The sequence below is a fragment of the Muscardinus avellanarius genome, assembly GCF_963383645.1.
Source record: "Muscardinus avellanarius genome assembly, chromosome: 18".
NCBI classification, from domain to species: domain Eukaryota; kingdom Metazoa; phylum Chordata; class Mammalia; order Rodentia; family Gliridae; genus Muscardinus; species Muscardinus avellanarius.
The window spans coordinates 48,170,916-48,190,019 of record NC_137804.1 but is presented as its reverse complement, the minus strand read 5'-3'; the positions used below and the strand labels follow the sequence as shown (position 1 = coordinate 48,190,019).

At 44.7% G+C, this 19,104-nt stretch overlaps 1 protein-coding gene across 1 annotated transcript in view; it reads left to right on the top strand.

Annotated features, from left to right (window-relative positions):
- LOC308276743 (cadherin-related family member 3-like) overlaps positions 1–17,247 on the top strand; it is a gene marked incomplete at both ends in the record, with an annotated part of 70,010 nt that extends 52,763 nt beyond the window's left edge. The window contains 7 exons of the mRNA XM_080715583.1: positions 4,703–4,874; positions 6,512–6,753; positions 9,211–9,410; positions 11,077–11,096; positions 11,222–11,286; positions 14,566–14,614; positions 17,117–17,247. Coding sequence (XP_080571709.1) covers positions 4,703–4,874; positions 6,512–6,753; positions 9,211–9,410; positions 11,077–11,096; positions 11,222–11,286; positions 14,566–14,614; positions 17,117–17,247 — 879 coding nt within the window. The remainder of the gene's footprint in view (positions 1–4,702; positions 4,875–6,511; positions 6,754–9,210; positions 9,411–11,076; positions 11,097–11,221; positions 11,287–14,565; positions 14,615–17,116) is intronic.
- Between the last annotated feature and the right edge of the window lie 1,857 nt (positions 17,248–19,104).

The window sequence follows — 19,104 nt, the reverse complement described above, 5'->3', positions numbered from 1 at the left end:
TAGAGAATGCAGAAGTTCTTCTGCTTCTAGATTATTCCATTCTTTCTGCACGTGTTAAGCTCTGGAACTCTGAGGCTTGCTTGGGAGTGAAGAAGGACCTGCTAACTCCTCTCATTCTCTCGTGGCCAGCAGATATCCTGGTTTCTTATTTGGGTATATTCTATCTCTCTCTACACATGGATTTTGTTAATCCTCATTTTAAGTGTGCGAGGTATGCCGGGCGTGGGGGCGCACACTTGTCATCCCCGCGCTTGGGAGGCGGAGACAGGGGGATCGCACAGGTTCAAAGCCAGCCTCAGCTACTTAGTGAGTTCCTTTGTAACCTGGTGAGACCCTGTTTCAAAAAACAATAAAAAATAGGGCTAGGGGTGCAGCTTGGAGGTAGAATGCCCCTGGGTTCCATCCCCAGTACCACAAAAACGAAACAAAACAACCCCCCCCCAAAAAAAAACCAACAAAAAAACCCCAGTTAGCCATGGTACGTTCTTTTGGCATCAGAGTGAGGAAAAACACCAGTATCTAATTAACAACATTAGAGGACTCTGGAAAGATGCCGAGGATGAATAATTTTTAAGATAATCACCAAGACGTGCAGGTTATACAGAGATTCTGGGGTTCAGCCTCTCTCTGGAATCATTAAACTCACCATTAGTAGCCAAACTATGAGTTTATGGCTAAGACCTGTATTTATTATGTGGTGTGTGTTATTTATGGGTGCGTGCATAGGATTTGTGCGTGTATGTGTGTATGTGTGTGTGTGTGTGTGTGTGTGTGTGTGTGTGTGTAAGACTATACCCACGATTAAATTATTTTTTAATTTGGAAATAGGGTCTAAGTTTCTGAGAGCTTTGCTAAGTTGCCGAGGCTGGCCTTGAACCTGTGATCCTCCAGTCTCAGCCTCCGAGTACTGGGATCACAGGCATGCACCACCATGCCCAGTGTGGTGTGTATTAATCACTATGTGGTTTCGTCATTGGAGAAGAACTTGAAGTCGGATTGAAAGATCATGGAGTCCCTATCCGGCCTGATGATTCAGTATACATTTCTTCCCACTGTGCTGAGCCCCCAGATTTCTTTTTACGTGATTATTAGATTTTATGAGTGTGTCACGGTAAGAAAAACATCAGACTTATTCACATCAACAATTAGGATGACCTTTGAAGGCACTGAATTATAGTCATGAGGCTGGAATTAGGTGGTTTAGTTGTCTTGGGATGATACTCCAGAGAGGCAAGTACCTGCGGTCGTTTTTCCTGCAGACATTTATGAACTCCCAGAACAGTGTAGGATGACACCGCTCACAATTATTCACTTATTACAAATGGGAAGAAGGTAAAGAAGACTTAGTAAAAAAAAATTTTCCATTGACTTTGTTCTTATAAACAGAATTTATGTTGTGCCTAAAGATAAAGTAGGAACATCTCTTTATCCTCTTCCTTTATCTTATAATGAATATTTATTGTTAGTCTATGTACAACATCGTGGGTTACAAAGAAGTATAAGAGGCTGTATATGCCTTCAGGGAGTTTAAAAATCTGAGCCCATGAAAAGTTAAGTGTGAGCCGGGCGTGGTGGCGCACACTTGTAATCCCAGCATTTGGGAGGCTGATACTGGAGGATCAAGGTTTGCAGACAGCCTCAGATACTTAGGGAGGTTTTTTGCTACTCAGTGAGACCCAGTTTCAAAATAAAGAATAAAAAATAGGGCTGGGGGTATAGATTGGAGGTAGAATGCCCCTGGGTTCCATCTCCAGTACCCAAAAAAAAAAAAAAAAAAAAAAAAGAAGAGAGTTAAGTAGTATATAGGAACTGGGCGTGGTGACACACACTTGTAATCCCAGTACTTGGGAGGCTGAGACAGGATCACAGGTTTAAGGCCAGCCTCAGCTACTTAGTGAGACCCCTCGTAACTTAGTGAGACCCTGTTTCAAACACAGTAAGTAAATAAAATAGGGCTAGGAGTGTAGCTCAGAGTAGAACGCCCTGCGTTCAATCCTCAGTAACACATACGCACACACGTGCGCAATGGTATATGGAAAATGCTAATTTGACTTTCAAGTTCAGAAAAGGGACATAGGTCTTTAGTTTCCAAAATATAGGGGCCCTTCATGGTTGTCATCATTACCACAAACATCCTCCACTTCTCCCTGAAAACCTAGTAAGGGCCAAGTTCTAGGACCTACCCTCATTCCTGAACCCAACCCCTGAGGCAGCTTCTGATACTCCTTTGACAGATGGGAGAATTATATTTCCAAGGCTGGGCGAGGTAGGATTAAGTCTGGGCATTTAATCATTATCATGGACCTAAATCTCTCCAATCCAATAGCAATTTCCATCACCTTGACTTTCAAAATACATTTTGAGTTCTTCCACTTCTCAGCTACCTACTGCTGCCCGGGTTAGCTACCATTCATTCATTCTCTCCTCTCCTCTCCTCTCCTCCCCTCTCTCTCCTCTCCCCTCTCCCCTCTCTCCTCTCTCCTCTCTCCTCTCTCCTCTCTCCTCCCCTCTCTCTCCTCTCCCCTCTCCCCTCTCCCCTCTCTCCTCTCTCCTCTCCCCTCTCTCCTCCCCTCTCTCTCCTCTCCCCTCTCCCCTCTCTCCTCCCCTCTCTCTCCTCTCTCCTCTCTCCTCTCTCCTCTCTCCTCTCTCCTCTCTCCTCTCCCCTCTCCCCTCTCTCCTCTCTCCTCTCTCCTCTCTCCTCTCCCCTCTCTCTCTCTCCTCTCTCTCCTCCCCTCTCCCCTCTCCCCTCTCTCCTCTCTCTCTCTCCTCTCCCCTCTCCCCTCTCTCCTCTCTCCTCTCCTCTCTCTCCTCCCCTCTCTCTCCTCTCCCCTCTCTCCTCTCTCCTCTCTCCTCTCTCTCTCTCTCCTCTCTCTCCTCCCCTCTCTCTCCTCTCCCCTCTCTCCTCTCTCCTCTCTCCTCTCTCCTCTCTCTCCTCTCTCCTCCCCTCTCTCTCCTCTCCCCTCTCCCCTCTCCCCTCTCTCCTCTCTCCTCTCTCCTCTCCCCTCTCTCTCTCTCCTCTCTCTCCTCCCCTCTCTCTCCTCTCCCCTCTCTCCTCTCTCTCTCTCCTCTCCCCTCTCCCCTCTCTCCTCTCTCTCTCTCCCCTCTCTCCTCTCTCTCCTCCCCTCTCTCCTCTCTCCTCCCCTCTCTCCCCTCTCTCCTCTCTCCTCTCTCCTCTCTCCTCTCTCCTCTCTCTCCTCCCCTCTCTCTCCCCTCTCTCCTCTCTCTCCTCCCCTCTCTCTCCTCTCCCCTCTCCCCTCTCCCCTCTCTCCTCTCTCCTCTCTCCCCTCTCTCTCTCTCCTCTCTGTCTCTCTCCTCTCTGTCTCTCTCCTCTCTCTCCTCTCCCTCTCTCCCCTCTCTCCCCTCTCTCTCTCTCTCTCCTCTCCCCTCTCCCCTCTCCCCTCCCTCCCTCCCTCTCTCTCTCTCTCTCTCTCTCTCTCTCTCTCTCTCTCTCTCTGCTGTGAGTTGAACTCAGGGGCATTCTACCTCCGAGCTACCCCCTCAGCTCTATTTCTTTTTTTCGGAGGGGGTTCTGGGGGTGGAACTCAGAGGCATTTGACCTCCAAGCCACACTCCCTGCCCTATTTTTTATTCTTTATTTTGAAACAGGGTCTCACTGAGTTGCAGAGGGCCTCGCTAAGTAGCTGAGGCTGTCCGCGAACCGCGATCCTCCAGTTTCAGCCTCCCGAATGCTGGGATTACGAGCCTGCACCACCACGCCCGGCTTCCATATTTATAGTTCGGAAAAGCAAGGTTAAGTGACTGGCACCCAATAAAGAAGGTCCCAAGCAGCAGGTCCAGGTTCTAATGAAGAGTTCTGTTTCAAGGTTAAGGTCATTCCCATGCCACAGACTCTCCCTAGATCCCTTCATGTACCACACAGAAACATCTTACCTACTGAAGAGGACACAGCGAGATCTAGTCTATGGAAGCATCGCCAAAGAACGAACAGTCCCCCAGGAGTTTAGCTGTGTTGTGAAAACATCATAGAAAAACAGTTTTGGAAGATAATGCTTGGAAATGTAGGCGACGCAAGGGATTTTGCTGAGAAAGTTATTAGTCGCCCGAGAGGTGGGCAGATAACCTTTCTGGGCCGACTGGCATTAGATCACTGACATTTTAAAGCCCTTGATATTTTGATTTCTTTCCATGTAAATCACAGTTCCTTGGTTTATAGTATTTTAATTAAGAAAAGGTCAATAACAGCCCCTGATTAAGGCTGGAGCATTCTTGGGAGGAATCGTATTGTTACCCAAAATATATTGTGCTTGAGAGGACAGAGAAGAGGTGATTAGTTAAGAAAGAGAAAGTGCCCGGGGTATGTCTGCCATTAAGCACGGATATTTAAAGGGGTCAAGGGAGTAAAACTTTTAGATGTCTCCTGCCTTACCGTCTCCTTTGCTATCTTTCCATAATTTGCGAGCTTTCCAGAGGCTCCTCTAATGAGCCCGACGCTCTCGCTAACGGCTCCCCTGAATGTCACGGCTGACCCAGGAATAATCAGCCGCTGACTAGTTGACTGACAGCCAGGAATGTGCGGGGAACATTTCTGCCAACTCCAAATTCTCGACCTTTTTTTTTTTTTTTTTTTTTTAACTTAATAATTCTCGGTGATCTCTCCCCGTCCAGATGCTCGGTTCTGATTTTGTGTATAAATAGTCCCATGATGTGCACGGGCCGTGTCTTCTTCCTTTGCCGCTGACAGGTCACGGTTGACGTCGAGGACGAGAATGACGAAGCACCGATCTGTGTGCCCTCTCTGCACAAGGCCGTCGTTTTTGACAATGTCGCCGCCGGGACAAACGTCAACGGCTTCAAACTGAATTGTCACGACCGAGACTCACACGATTTTGAAATGCGCTTTGAGATCGCTTCCGGTGGGTGGTCTAATTATTTCTTCTGGTCCAGTTGACATCGGTTATACCATGCTAAACATGAGGCGTAGCCCTAGAGTTGGCGGTGTTTAGAAAGGTTAAGCTGTTTCTTCCAGCATGAAGTGTCCCCAGGGTTACTACCTTCACTCTTACGTGTCCGGCTTGAGTCTTCCTATAATGGCGAGATCAGTGAGGTCCCAGGCACTTTGTCCTAGCAAAGACTTTGGGCTTGCGTGGGAAATGGGACGGGTCATAACGCAAGGAGCCGAGACCACTGTCCATGGTGCTGGCAAAAAAAAAAAAAAAATCGTGCCTTTCCACCTAAAGATAACAGTTCAAGTAGCTTGCTGGGATAGTTATTTTTGACCACATCATGGTTGGGCTGACACACATCTGTACCAAATATAGTCACCATCTTGTCCTCCGCAGAAGACATTCATTGGAGACTAACTGCGTATCAGGCAATGGGACTAGGAAATGGCACCCAGGAATCTCCAAGGCAGATAAGGATTTGCACGCATGGCATTATTTTTTCATTAAACTAATAGTAGCAGCAACAATTATTAAGTGATGAACCGTGATTAGCTCTATAAAGGAAAAATTCTTAGTGTCATAAAACAGCGTAAAGAGGAGATGTTATTTACCAAGTATGGAGGTCGGATCTGTTGACATTTGTCCAAAAGAACAGGAGGGAGGAGGCCAGTAAATGCTCATTCATTGTGAAGGCCGGTTGGACACGCACTCCCCCTTCCTAGATGATATTCCCCTTGGAGAAAGAAACGACGTGCCTCTTGCCTGTAACAGCGTCTCACAGAGAGCACGTGGAGTTAGTAGAGGATAGAGAGATGCTGGTGGTTGGGCTGGTTCCTTTGATCTAGACGAAGTTGAACATGACAATCAAATCGCTCAGTGGAAAGCCGGGCATGGTGAGCACGCTTGTCATCCCAGCATTCGGGAGGCCGAGACAGGAGGATCGCGGTTCGCAGACGGCCTCAGCTACTTAGTGAGGCCCTCTGCAACTCAGGGAGACCCTGTTTCAAAATAAAGAATAAAAAAAATAGGGCTGGGGGTATAACTTGGAGGTCAAACGCCCCTGGTTCCATCCTCAATATAGAAACAAACAAACAAACAAAAAATATTGCTCAGTGTAGAAGATAAAAGTCACTGGACAGTAGTGTCAGGTTTGAGCTGGGCGTGGTGGTAATCTCAGTACCTGGGGGACTGAGACAGGAGGATCGTAGTTTTGAGGCCAGCCTCAGCAACTTGTAAGGCCCTCCGCAATGTAGTGAGACCCTGTTTCAAAATAAAGAATAAAAACAGTGCTGGGAGTGTAGCTCAAAAGTAGAATGCCCCTGGGTTTGATCTCCAGTTCCATACACAAAAAAGAAAGATAGTGTGAGGTTTGCTGGCCACATGGGGGACCAGACTTTAAAACATGTTCTTCTAACCCAATAGTTTTATTGCCTATTTTATCTCAGTTTTATTATAAGTCATGTACAGATATAAGAATTCAGAATACAATAGAAATTTAGCTTATTTATACTTACTGTGTTCTAATTTAAGGCAGCTTGAGGAAACCGTTCAACGTGTCTTGAAACAATTCTAATTTTTAAATTATACTTTTTTTTTTTTTTTTTAAGGAAATGAGGACCAGCACTTTGGATTCGACCCAACTCGAGGCTCAAATACTCCGAAACTGATTGTGAAGAATCCTTTCAACTTTGAGTCTGGAGCTGAAGGGCCGCGGCATTACCATCTGGTGGTGCACGTCACCGATGACAATCTGAAATACGGCGCGCCCACCAAGCCCAGGACAGGAACCGCTGTGATCGATATTGACGTGACAAGAGCCAATACTGCCCCTCTCCCAACCAGTTCAGAAGTAAAGAGTTACCCAGTTTAACTAGGGGTCTCTGTATGGGACATAGGCTGCCATAAATTTAAGTTTTATCTGAAAGGGCTCAAACACTGATCAGAGCAAACCCTTCTCTCAAATGTTCCCCATCGGCTGCTGGGCCACATTAAAAAAAATTTTTTTTTTTGCAGTCCTGGGGATGGAACCCAGGGGCATTTTACCTCTGGGCTACACCCCCAGCCCTATTTTTTATTCTTTATTTTGAAACAGGCTCTCACTGAGTTGCAGAGGGCCTCACTAAGTAGCTGAGGCTATCCGGGAACTGCGATCCTCCTGCCTCAGCCTCCCAAGAGCTGGGATTATAAGTGTGCGCCGCTATGCCCAATGTGGGGCCGTGTTTTACAGTGAGCCTCTGTGAATATGAGATGTGTGGGTGGGAGAGCATGGTGGTCGCTGTATATGGTGCAGAGTGGACTCCAGGGCAGCCCGTTATATCAGAATGAGCCAGAAGTCTTGCCCACCAGAAGAGACCACCACCCAGTGAATTCTATCACAGGAATGTCTCTATACCTCAGCACTTTAAAAGATTATTCTCAAGCCGGGCGTGGTGGCACACTCTTGTTATCCCAGTACTTGGGAGGCTGAGACAGGAGGATCGCAGGTTCACAGCCAGCCTCAGTTAACTTAGTGAGGCCTTCTGCAACTTAGGGAGACCCTGTTTCAAAAATAAAGAATAAAAAAGTAGGGCTGGAGGTATAGCTCGGAGGTAGAATGTCCCTGGGTTTAATCCCAGGTGCCACAAAAATAAATACGTAAAAAAATAAATAAGTAAATAAATAAATAACTCTCATACTGGGAAAGCTGAGAGAGGAGGATCACAAGTTCGAGGCCAGTCTTGGCAATTTAGTGAGGCCCTCAGCAACTTAGTGAAACCCTGTTACTAAATAAGAATCAAATGGGCCGGGGGTGTAGTTCAGAGGTGGAGTGTCCCTGAATCCAATCTCTAGTACCAAACAAACAAACAAGCAAAACTATGTAAAACCCCCGAGTATCATCAGTGCTGTTCATAGCCACGGGAACCTCTGTGCCAGGGGCTTATAGTGCGTGGCTTATAGTCACCATTTAATTTTCACTTCAACCCTAACCCTATGAAGTTTAGTAGACCCTTTTGCATCTTATTATTTAAAAAATAAGTATCCAAAATCTCTTCAGAGTTCCAGAGTGGCTTCTGAGTTACCCCCAAAGGAGGTCCTTTCAGTAAACTTTATGGTACATTTTATTGTCTCTTCTGTCCTTCGAGATAGAAGCGTTAATAAAATGTATGGATGGCAAATCGTTTCACCAGGATATTTGGTTCTCCAGAACAGACTGTTCTCTCGAGCTGCACCAAAGGGTTCTTTGTGCTTGGAGTAGACCGTAGAGGCGTGTAACCATAAAAGGACCTCAGACCCCATCTAATCCAGCCCCTCGATTTTATGGATGGGAGAACCGAGGGTAAAAAAGAGAAATGGTTTCATGAGAATCATAGGAAGGTCACTACATGCAGCTCAAGTCTTTATGTTCTTATTTTCGTGGCTTTTTTGGTCTCGTTTTTGTGGCACTGGGAATGGATCCGGGGGTGGGGGGTGGGAGTTCTAACTGAGCCACATCCCCAGCCCCATTTTATTGTTTATTTTGAAACAGGATTGCAAGTCTTAGAAAGTGAAGGGCCATATGGTTTTTTTCTCATATGTGGGAGCTAGGGGGTAACTGGGGATACCAGAGGGGCTTCAGAAAATGGAGGAGAAATTCCCGTGGAGCCAGGAGGTGGTGCAGGGGAAGAGGGGGTTAGGGCCAATGAAGGAATTATTACCACCACCATTACGTACATATGTGAGAGTATCAATGTCAATCTCGATGGGGAAGGAGGGATGGGGGAAGCCCGCCAAGGTCTCCATCACTGCCAGCTACATTAGGATGTGAGACTAGAATGTGGCGATAAAAGTAGAAAAATAAATAAAGCCGGGCGCGGTGGCGCACGCTTGTCATCCCAGCATTCGGGAAGCCGAGACAGGAGGATCGCGGTTCACAGACAGCCTCAGCTACTTAGCGAGGCCCTCTGCAACTCAGTAAGACCCTGTTTCAAAATAAAAAAAATAAGAAATAGGGCTGGGGGTGGAGCTCAGAGGTAGAACGCCCTTAGGTTCCATCTCCAGTAACACACACACACACACAAAGTAAATAAATATTGAGTAGAATTAAAAGAAAAAAATAAGAAAGAAAAAAAAAAGAAAAAGAAAGAAACAGGCCTCCTTTATGTTGCTTTATGTTGTGATATTTCAGTATCACCTGCGGGGTTTGGAAAAAAATCTGTGGTCTGAATTAATACCCCACTGTCTGTGTAGAACTGTGGCTCTGTACAGATGTCTCGGTGCGTACATAGAGGCTTTCTGAAAACAGGAACTTATGCTTTGTTTGCGTTGAAATAATTTTTTTTTTTTCCAGCAAAGAGAAGGTCTGACCATTGTGTACACAGCCATCAACACCTACGATTCCAGGGACTGGTACCTTCCTTTCACCTTTGCGCTGATGGCTCTTTTCTTTGCTGGATTGGTTTCCTGGGGATGTTTTCTGCTTTGGAGATATGGAAACCTTATGAAGTGTTGTCAGAAAATGGCCAAGGACGTCTCAAAGCCCAAACCCAAGTATGTGATTTGGTTTTTCTTCCTAAACTTTTTGATATAAAGAATTAAAATCAATTGAGGCTCAACAATCTTAACTCTGAGGCTTCTGTCTAATTTTGCTTTTGAGGAGCACAGAGGAGTGTGCCTGGGATACAAACCCCAATGGTCCTTTTCACCCCTGATCCCAAATCCACTCTAGCTCAGAAAGAATTGGGGATCTTACCTAAAAAAGAAAGCAAAGGAATGTTATTGAGTTATATCATAGGATGTTTGTTACTGATTTTCTGTGGAAAGATGTTTTGAACAAATAAATTCATGAGCAAAAACTCCCCATAAACAACTCCCATTATTATTATTATTTATATTATTATTATTATTATTATTATTATTATTATTATTATTGTGGTACTGGGGTTCCTGGAAGCCCTTCTACCTCCGGGCTACACTCCCAGACCTATTTTTACATTTTTATTTGGAAACAGGGTCTCCTAAGCCAGCGCACGCGGCTGGCTTCGAACCTGCGCGATCCTCCTGTCTCCGCCTCCCAAGCGCGGGGATTACAAGCGTGCGCCGCCACTCCCGGCCCCCTGTTATTCTAATGAGAGTGTTTTCATGGGCAGACACTTGATAATCATTGGGAACCAGCCAAGGATTGATCATAAATGAAGGCACCTTCTCCACACATCTATCTGTTTTGAACCCTCTCTCAAGCTGGGCAGAGGGTCTGCTTTGGTCCCTGATATCACTGCTATAATCAAAGCAACTGACCACACAACTTACAGGAAGGGAGATTCATTTGCTCACGGCTCTTTGGAGATTCTGGGTTCAGTTCATGTGAGGCTGGGGCCTGAAGCTCAGGTCGTGGCGGTGGAGAGTGAAGAGAGCGTATAAAGCTCTGCTCTCACATCATGATGGCCGGAAGCAAGGGGGCAAGCGAGGGGATTTATACACGCCAGTGCAATCCCTCAGGCCCCACCCCAGGGACTCACCTTCCCTAGCCACATGCTTCTGGTCTCGGTTACCACCCAGATAAATCCATAATGGATTTATCTACTGCTGAGATTAAACCCCTCCTGACTTAATTCTATCAACCCTGGACTTTTCGGGGAACATTCTATATCTGACCACAATGAAATGTATAGACTATGCGGCTGCTTTTACCATCATTCAAGATAGTTCCTACAGGTACAGAATATCATGGCTTCAAAAATAGAGGCAGAAACCTGGCGTGGTGGCGCACGCTTGTAATCCCAGCATTTGGGAGGCTGAGACAGAAGGATCGTGGTTTGCGAACAGCCTCAGCTACTACTTAGTGAGGCCTTTTACAACTCAGTCAGATCCTGTTTCAAAATAAAGAATAAAAAATAGGGCTGGGGTGTAGCTCAGAGGTAGAATGCCCCTGGGTTCCGTTCCCGGTACCACAAAAATAAATAAATAAGTAAATAAAATAAATAAAAATAGAGATGGAATTGAATTTTTATTAAGTAAAAAGAGCTAATTTATGTCTCCATAAGTGGAGGTGGGAGATAATGAATACCGTCTTATTATTCCTCAGAAGCATCTCTTGTTTCCTGGGCTAAAGACAGTATGATAATAGCCATTTGCTGACTACTAAATACAATTATTATTTCTAACCATGTGTTCGTATGATGAAGCTAATATTTTGCCAAATTTTCTTTTTATACAGAGGAGTAAAATACCTTTCAGGTAAGAGACAGATTGCTGACTTTTACATGATTGTGCTTGATTTTTTTTTTCTTTGTGTGTGTGTGTACAATTTTTCAAATGCCCCTGACCAGCCACCTGCTTTTTATGTATTTATTTTCAAACAGGAGATAGAAATGAAACAGAAAAGGCTGTTCTGGGAAACAGAAGTAAAAAATTAGAAGTGTTAACAGTAAGTACCTTTTTGTGACTTCTCTATAATCAAAGAAAGAAGACTGCATTTTTCTCCCTATAATTTTTGCACGATAAAAAGTTCTTACATCTAAACATATGGCAAACCTACTCAAGTGTCAGAGAAAGGAAAGAGACTAATTTAAATTTATCCGTTTCTGTTGCAAAACGACTCCAGACAAATGGGAAATCCAGTGTTATTCACCATTACTTAAAAATCACAATATTTCAAAATAAATTATGCGTGTGATAGACCCGAATGAGTTCTTCTCTCTTAGCGTTTTCAGCAGATGGTAAATCGACACCCTGGAGTCTGCACACCACCTTTAGCTCGCCTGAGGCTTATTCACTGAAAAACTCACATAAACAAGTCTACAAGGCTAAGGCTGGCCCAGGGGAAGAGAAATAAATGTACAGTAGAACAAGAAAGGGTATTCCTAGTGTCCAGTTTTCATTTTTCTCCCATATCCTCTAGCCTTTCCTACTGGAGTCTCAATTGACCTTGACATGGTCTCAGAAACTGGTTCTCTTTATTTTCTTCGACTCTTGTTGGTACGTTTAAATTTTATATCATAAGTGAGGTTCAAAGCGACACAAACATAAATACACATAGCACTTGGGTGTTTCCCTCGTCTCCCGCCCTGTTCCGCCCTGCTCCCGACCTGTAGGTGTTAGTGAGATTCCCGATGGATCCTGTATGTGCGGCTATGACCTCGTTTGCCCTGCTGGCTTCCTCGGTTCTCCATTTCCCCCTCCCATCCCCTTCCCCCAGTTCACGTCCACTGCTCTTCCGGCCTCTCTCGTCATTTATCTGAGTCGCTTTTGTTTCTGTTTTTTCCTGAGCTTCCACAAATGAGAGAAAACCTAGGACCCCCGACTCTCTGGCTTTGGCGGACCACCCTTAGCACCATATTCTCTACTTCTGTCCATTTTCCTGCAAATGATACAATTTCATTCTTTTTATGACCAAGTAGACTTCCGCTGTGTGTATAAACTGCATTTCTTTTTCTTTTCTTTTTTTTTTTTTTGTGGTACTGAGGATGGAACCCAGGGGCATTTTACCTGCGAGCTCCACCCTCAGCCCTACTTTTTTATTCTTTATTTTGAAACAGGGTCTCACTGAGTTGCAAAGGGCCTCACTAAGTAGCTGAGGCTGTCCATGAACATCATTCTCCTGTCTCAGCCTCCTTAATGCACCATCATGCCTGGCTTTAAACCACATTTTTTTTTTGGAGGGGGGGACAGGTCTGGAGATGGAACCCAGAGGCATTTGACCTCTGAGCTACACCCCCTGCCCTATTTTTTTATTCTTTATTTTGAAGCAGGGTCTCACTAAGTTGCAAAGGGCTCATTAAGTAGCTGAGGCTGTCCGTGAACCACGATCCTCTGGTCTCAGCCTCCCGAATGCTGGGATTACAAGCGTGTGCCACCACACCCAGCTTAAACCATATTTAAAAAAAAAATCCATTCAAAAGCCAGGCGTGGTGGTGCACGCTTGTAATCCCCGCGCTTCGGAGGCTGAAACAGGAGGACCGCACAGGTTCGAAGCCAGCCTCAGCTACTTAGTGAGGCTCTCGGCAACTTAGTGAGACTCTGTTTCCAAATAAAATAGAAAATAGGTCTGGGAACATAGCCCGGAGGTAGAAAGTCTCTGGGTTCCACCCCCAGAACCACACACACACACACACACACACACACACACACACACACACACACACACAATTCCATTCATTTGCCGATGGTCTCGAGTCTGTTGCATAATTTGGCTATTATGAATTGTGCTTCTATTAACATAGGGTATACATTTATTGCCAGAGTATTCCAAATTTAATTCTTTTAGAAAAATACAGAGGAGTGATAGAGTTGGTTCACAGGATGGTTCCATCCCTGGTCTTTAGAGGAACCTTCATACTGATCTCCATAATGGTTGCCCTTATTTACAATCCCACCAACAGTGAGTGTCCCCGTCTCCCCACATCCTCGGCAGCATTTGGTATTGTTTGTATTCCTAATGATTGCCTTTATAACTAGAGGTAGATGGCATCTCAGTACAGTTTTGAATTGCATTCATCTAAACAATATTGATATCAAACTTTTTAATATATTTATTGGCCGATTATATTTCTTCTTTTAGGAAGTGTCTATTAAGTTTAATTGTCCATCTTTTTTGCAGTACTGGGGATGGAACCCAGGGGCATTCTACCTCTGAGCTACACCCCCCAATCTTTTTTTTTCAGGGTAGAGTTCTATTTACCTCCTTAGCTAGATTTAGTGTTTTATTTTTTGAAGCTGTTGTGAATGCGATTGTTTTCTGGATTCCTTTTCCAGTGGATTCATGGCTGGTGCATAGAAGTGCTATTGATTTTTGTAAGTTGGTTTTGTATCCGGCTACTTTGATGAATTTGTTTACCAGCTCTAGAAGGCGTCTGGTTGAGAACTTTGGACTTCTTAAGTACAGGATCATATCATCTGCAAACAGAGATAATTTTAGTTCTTCTTTCCCTGTTTGTACCCATTGGATTTCCTTTCCTCGCCTTATTGCTTTGGCTGGAATTTCAAGTACTGTATTGAATAGGAGCTGGTTCTTTTTCAAGGATTCTCTTGCCTGTTCCCTTAGGAAATGGAGGCCACTTAATCTCCTGTATTAGTTTGCTCAAGCTGCCTTAACAAAATACCAGACCGAGTGGCTTAAATAGCAAAAATATACTTCTCACAATCCCGGAGGCTAGAGGTTTCTGAGGTCTTTCTCTTTGGCCTTCTGGTGGTCTCCTTTTCACTGTGTCCTTCCATGGCCTATGACAGCGGTCTGTCTCTGTTGTTAGCATCCTAATCTCTTCTTACAAGAACACTGGACATCTTGAGTCAGGGCCCACTCACATTTTTACCTTGATTACTACTATAAAGACCCTGTCTCCAAATGAGGTGATGTTTGGGGGCTTGGTGGTTAGGATCTCAACATATGAATCTGGGGAGAGGAGCACAGAGTAGGCTAGAATACCTCTCAGACAAAATAAGAAATTTTGCTTTTTTTTTTTTTTTTTTTTTTTAAAAAAAAAAAAAAAGAACCCGAGTTAGCAGTCGCCACAGGTCGACTGATGTGAGCGAGGGGTTTGGAAGGAGACAAGAAGGGCAGGCAGTGCTGGTCCCTAGGCTGAGCCACTTCTACAGAACAGGAGGAGGAGGTGATTTATACGTAGTCGTCTGCTCAGAGCATTCGACACAGGCTAACACTAATTTTGCCAAGCTGACTTTCTTGCTAACCTCGTGTGCTTTTCCAAAGGAAACCATTGTGTATGAGACCGTGTTTGATGGAGAAGCCATTGATCCAGGTACGGTGCTTCCTTATCTTTCGAGCTAAGCCCATCTTGCCGAGTTGAATATGAAATCGTGTGAGATTAGTTTGTTCATTCCTCACACTTTGCAACATGAGATTCCATCCTAATGCAAACCGTGTTAGGGCCAGGCAGGTAAAATGAAGGACACAATGGGATCGGGTAAGAGAGTCAGTTGCTCACCGACGCAATAGTCCTTGGGGAGTCACCTATTCCTCAACTCCCCCATCCATTGCCAAATGGGAGTGATACCTGGCGTGGCCAGAATTCTACTGCTTCAGAATGAGCTGCACAGCCCAGCTTGGTGGCACACACCTGTAAACCCAGGACTTGGGAGGCAGAGACGGGAGGATCACGCAGGTTCAAAGCCAGCCGCGCGCTGACTTAGGAGACCCTGTTTCCAAATAAAAATGTAAAAATAGGTCTTGGGAGTGTAGCCTGGAGGTAGAAGGGCTTCCAGGAACCCCAGTACCACCAAAAAAGAAAAAAAAACAAAATTAAAAATAAAGCTGGGTGTGGTGGCGTGCGCTTGTAATCCCCGCGCTTGGGAGGTGGAGACAGGGGTATCGCGCAGGTTCCAAGCCAGCCTCGCTGGCTTAGGAGTCCCTGTTTCTAAATAAAAAAAAAAAAATAAAAATAGGTCTGGGAGTGTAGCCCCGAGGTAGAAGGGTACCATCCCCAGGACCACCAAAATCAATAAATAAATAAAAAATAAAAATAAAATAAAAATAAAAATAAATAAAATAGGGCTGGGGGTATAGCTCAGAGGTAGAGCACTCTCGGGTTCAATCCCCACTCCCACATAAAAGAAGAAAAATTTAAAAAAAGAGGGTCTGGATCCACATTGTTATGTGAATTCTGTCCATTTTTTGAATGAGGATAGCTATTTCTTTTTTTTCTTTCTTTCTTTTTTTTTTTTTTGGTGGTACTGGGGTTCCTGGAAGCCCTTCTACCTCCGGGCTACACTCCCAAGACCTATTTTTACATTTTTATTTGGAAACAGGGTCTCATAAGCCAGTGCGTGCGGCTGGCTTCGAATCCTCCTGTCTCTGCCTCCCAAGCGCGGGGATTACAAGCGTGCACCACCACACCTGGCAGAATCATAATTTCGTAAGAGGGAAGAGTCATGCTCAGAAGCCAGGCAGGATGTCACCAGAAGCCGCATCCTTAGTACTCTTCCTGGCCTCACTACCCAGTGAATTTCTTGGCGAGGAGAAGCAGCCCATCATCCAGATCCTTCCACTAAACAAATAGATGGTGTCCGTGAGTCCACACAGGCCAGGAGCCCCCCACCCCCTTTCTGCTGATGCAGTGCCTGCTGGAACCCCACTTGCGTCTTCTAGCCCCCCAGACAGAGCTACTCTGGGTTTAGACCCAGGCAGCTGGCTGATTTTTGAACCTGGCCGGTGGCTGTGTGACTCAGGACTCCACTTGTGAGTTCCAGCAGGAAGTACTGAACGATGGTGGAGCTTTTTCTGGTGGGACAGATCTTTTCTGGTGGAGGAAGGTGAGTTTCCAGTGAAGTACCTTATTTACCTCAGTGCAAGAATCACCTGCTTGCTGATGGATTTTATTTATTTTTTATTTTTATTATTTTATTTATTTATTTATTTTTATTTTTTATTTTTTTGGTGGTACTGGGGTTCCTGGAAGCCCTTCTATCTCCGGGCTACACTCCCAGACCTATTTTTACATTTTTATTTGGAAACAGGGTCTCCTAAGCCAGCGCCCGCGGCTAGCTTCGAACCTGCGCGATCCTCCTGTCTCTGCCTCCCAAGCGCGGGGATTACAAGCGTGCGCCACCACGCCCGGCTTTATTTTTATTTTTTTTGCGGGACTGGGGATGGAACCCAGGGGCATTCTACCTCCGAACCACACCCCCCAGCCCCATTTTAAAATTATATATATATAATATATATTATAGTATATATAATTTATATATAATTTATATATATTATACATACAATTTATATATAATTTACACACATATATAATTTATATATATAATTTATTTATATTATATAATTTATATTTAATTTATTTATATTATATATAATTTATATATAATTTATTTATTTTTATATATATTTATAAATATAAATATAAATATATATAAAATATAAATATATATAAAATATATTTATATATTTATATTTATATATTTATATATAATTTATATACATTATATATACAATTTATATATATAATTTATATATATTATATATACAATTTATATATATAATTTATTTATTTTTAGTGGTACATTGTAATTATACATCACATTGGAATACAAGACTTGTGAGGATATACAAACACACATCATCCAATTAGCCCTCATCCAGTCCCCATCCCATGGGTCTCACTGAGTTGCAAAGGGCCTCACTAAGTAGCTGAGGCTGCCCTCGAACCCGGATCCTTCTGTCTCAGGGCTAGGGAGCAAATGTTGCCACCGAGCCTTGGAATTCATTTCCTCTGTGTTCTGGGTTTTCCTTCTCGCAGTGTCTGGGAATGTGTACGAATTTAACAGCAGGACGGGAGCAAGAAAGTGGAAGAGGCCCCCCAGCTCCACCAAGGAGGAGTCCTTGCTGACCCTCTCCTCCCTCCCGGAAGCCCGCCCCTCGCAGGAATGAGCATCCCAAGAACTCCCGCGAGAAGACGAGCTCGCGCTTCGGTGGCTCTCGAATAAAATTGTGGTTGGGAGCAGGTGTGGTGAGCATGCTTGTGATCCCCGCGCCTGGGAGGTGGAGACAGGAGGATCGCGCAGGGTCGAAGCCAGCCGCGCTGGCTTAAGAGACCCTGTTTCCAAATAAAAATATAAAATAGGTCTGAGAGTGTAGCCCGGAGGTAGAAGGGCTTCCAGGAACCCCAGTTCCACCCCAAAATGAATAAATCAATAAATAAATCAATAAATAATTGTGGTTGGGAGTGTAGCCCAGAGGTAGAAGGGCTTCCAGGAACCCCAGTACCACCCAAAAATAAATAAATAAATAAATAAATAAATAAATAAATAAATAAATAAATATATAAATAATCGTGGTTGGGAGGTCAGCTGCTCCCTGTGCGTTTATGGCTTTCCATAAGCCTCCCGTTGCAAGGTCTTGGAGGGGTCAGCTTTGACAGAGACTAAGTTGGTGTCTGGTCCTTGTCTTCCTTTGCCCAGGACAATGTTGGCTTCTTTAGATCAGAGACCTAGTTAGATCTAGGTATTTAATTCAGAGCGCTTCTTTTTACTATGACCCACAGAACAGAAGGGGGAATTATCTTTAGGAAAGAAGTTTTGGGGTGTAACAAAAACAGGCAGGATCACCTGGGTGTGTAGCTCAGTGGTGGGACGCTAGCCTAGCATGCAGGAGGCCCTGGGTTCAATCCCCAGCACCACCAAGACACAAAACAAAAGCAAATAAAACTAAACTAAAAGAAAACGAAAACAAAAACGCAGGGTCATAGCAGGGCACAAAGTAATCTCAGTAATGGGGAGGCTGAGACAGGAGACCACAGGTTCAAGGCTCACCTTAGCAACTTAGCAAAACCCTGTTTCAAAAAAATAAAAACAAGCCGGGTGTGGTGGTGCACGCTGGTAATCCCTGCGCTTGGGAGGCTGAGACCGGAGGATCGTGGTTCGCGGACAGTCTTAGCTACTTAGTGAGGCCCTTCGCAACTGAACGAGACCCTGTTTCAAAATAAAGAATAAATTATTGGGCTGGGGGTGTAGCTCGGAGGTCAAATGCCTCTGGGTTCCATCCCCAGACCTGTAAACAAAAACAAAAACTCCAAAACAACAACAACAACAAAAACCCGTGGGCACTCTAATTATCTCCCTCCTTGGCTATCAAAAGATGTGCCCAATTATATCAGAAGTGCTGTTGATAGGAGGAGCTAAGTCCACACTTAGTCTAAAATGGAGTTTAGCATGGGACCACGGTTTTTTTTAATGATCCTATCCTATCCAAAGTAATATAATCATAGCCAGAAGCTGCAAGGGGCTTGAATGCCCGGAGCTATCTTCCTCCTGTTCATCTCCCTTTGTGTAGGTTCACAAACAGTTCCTTTTCAGCTCCGGGACAGCTGTGACTTTCCGTCAAGAATAGGCACCCGCAAAAAAACACCAGGCTCATTCTCTCTTGATGTCGGCCTCGCATGGGCCCATCCTCAGTCGGCATTAGGGTGCGGAGGACGTCTGTGGATTTGAAGTCTGGGCTCTGGTTAAGTCATGCTCTCCCTCTATAAGTTCAATGCTTTTTCCCAAAAAAATGCATATAAAAATTCCTGCCCAGCTGGGCGTGGTGGCACATACTTGTCATCCCAGTACTTGAGAGGCTGAGACAGGAGGATTTCAGGTTTGAGGCCAGCCTCAGCAACTGAGCGAGGCCCTCTGCAACTTAGTGAGACCCTGTTTCCAAGTAAAGAATAAAAATAGGGCCAGGCGTGGTGGTGCACGCTTGTAATCCCAGCATTCGGGAGGCTGAGACCTGAGGATCGTGGTTCGT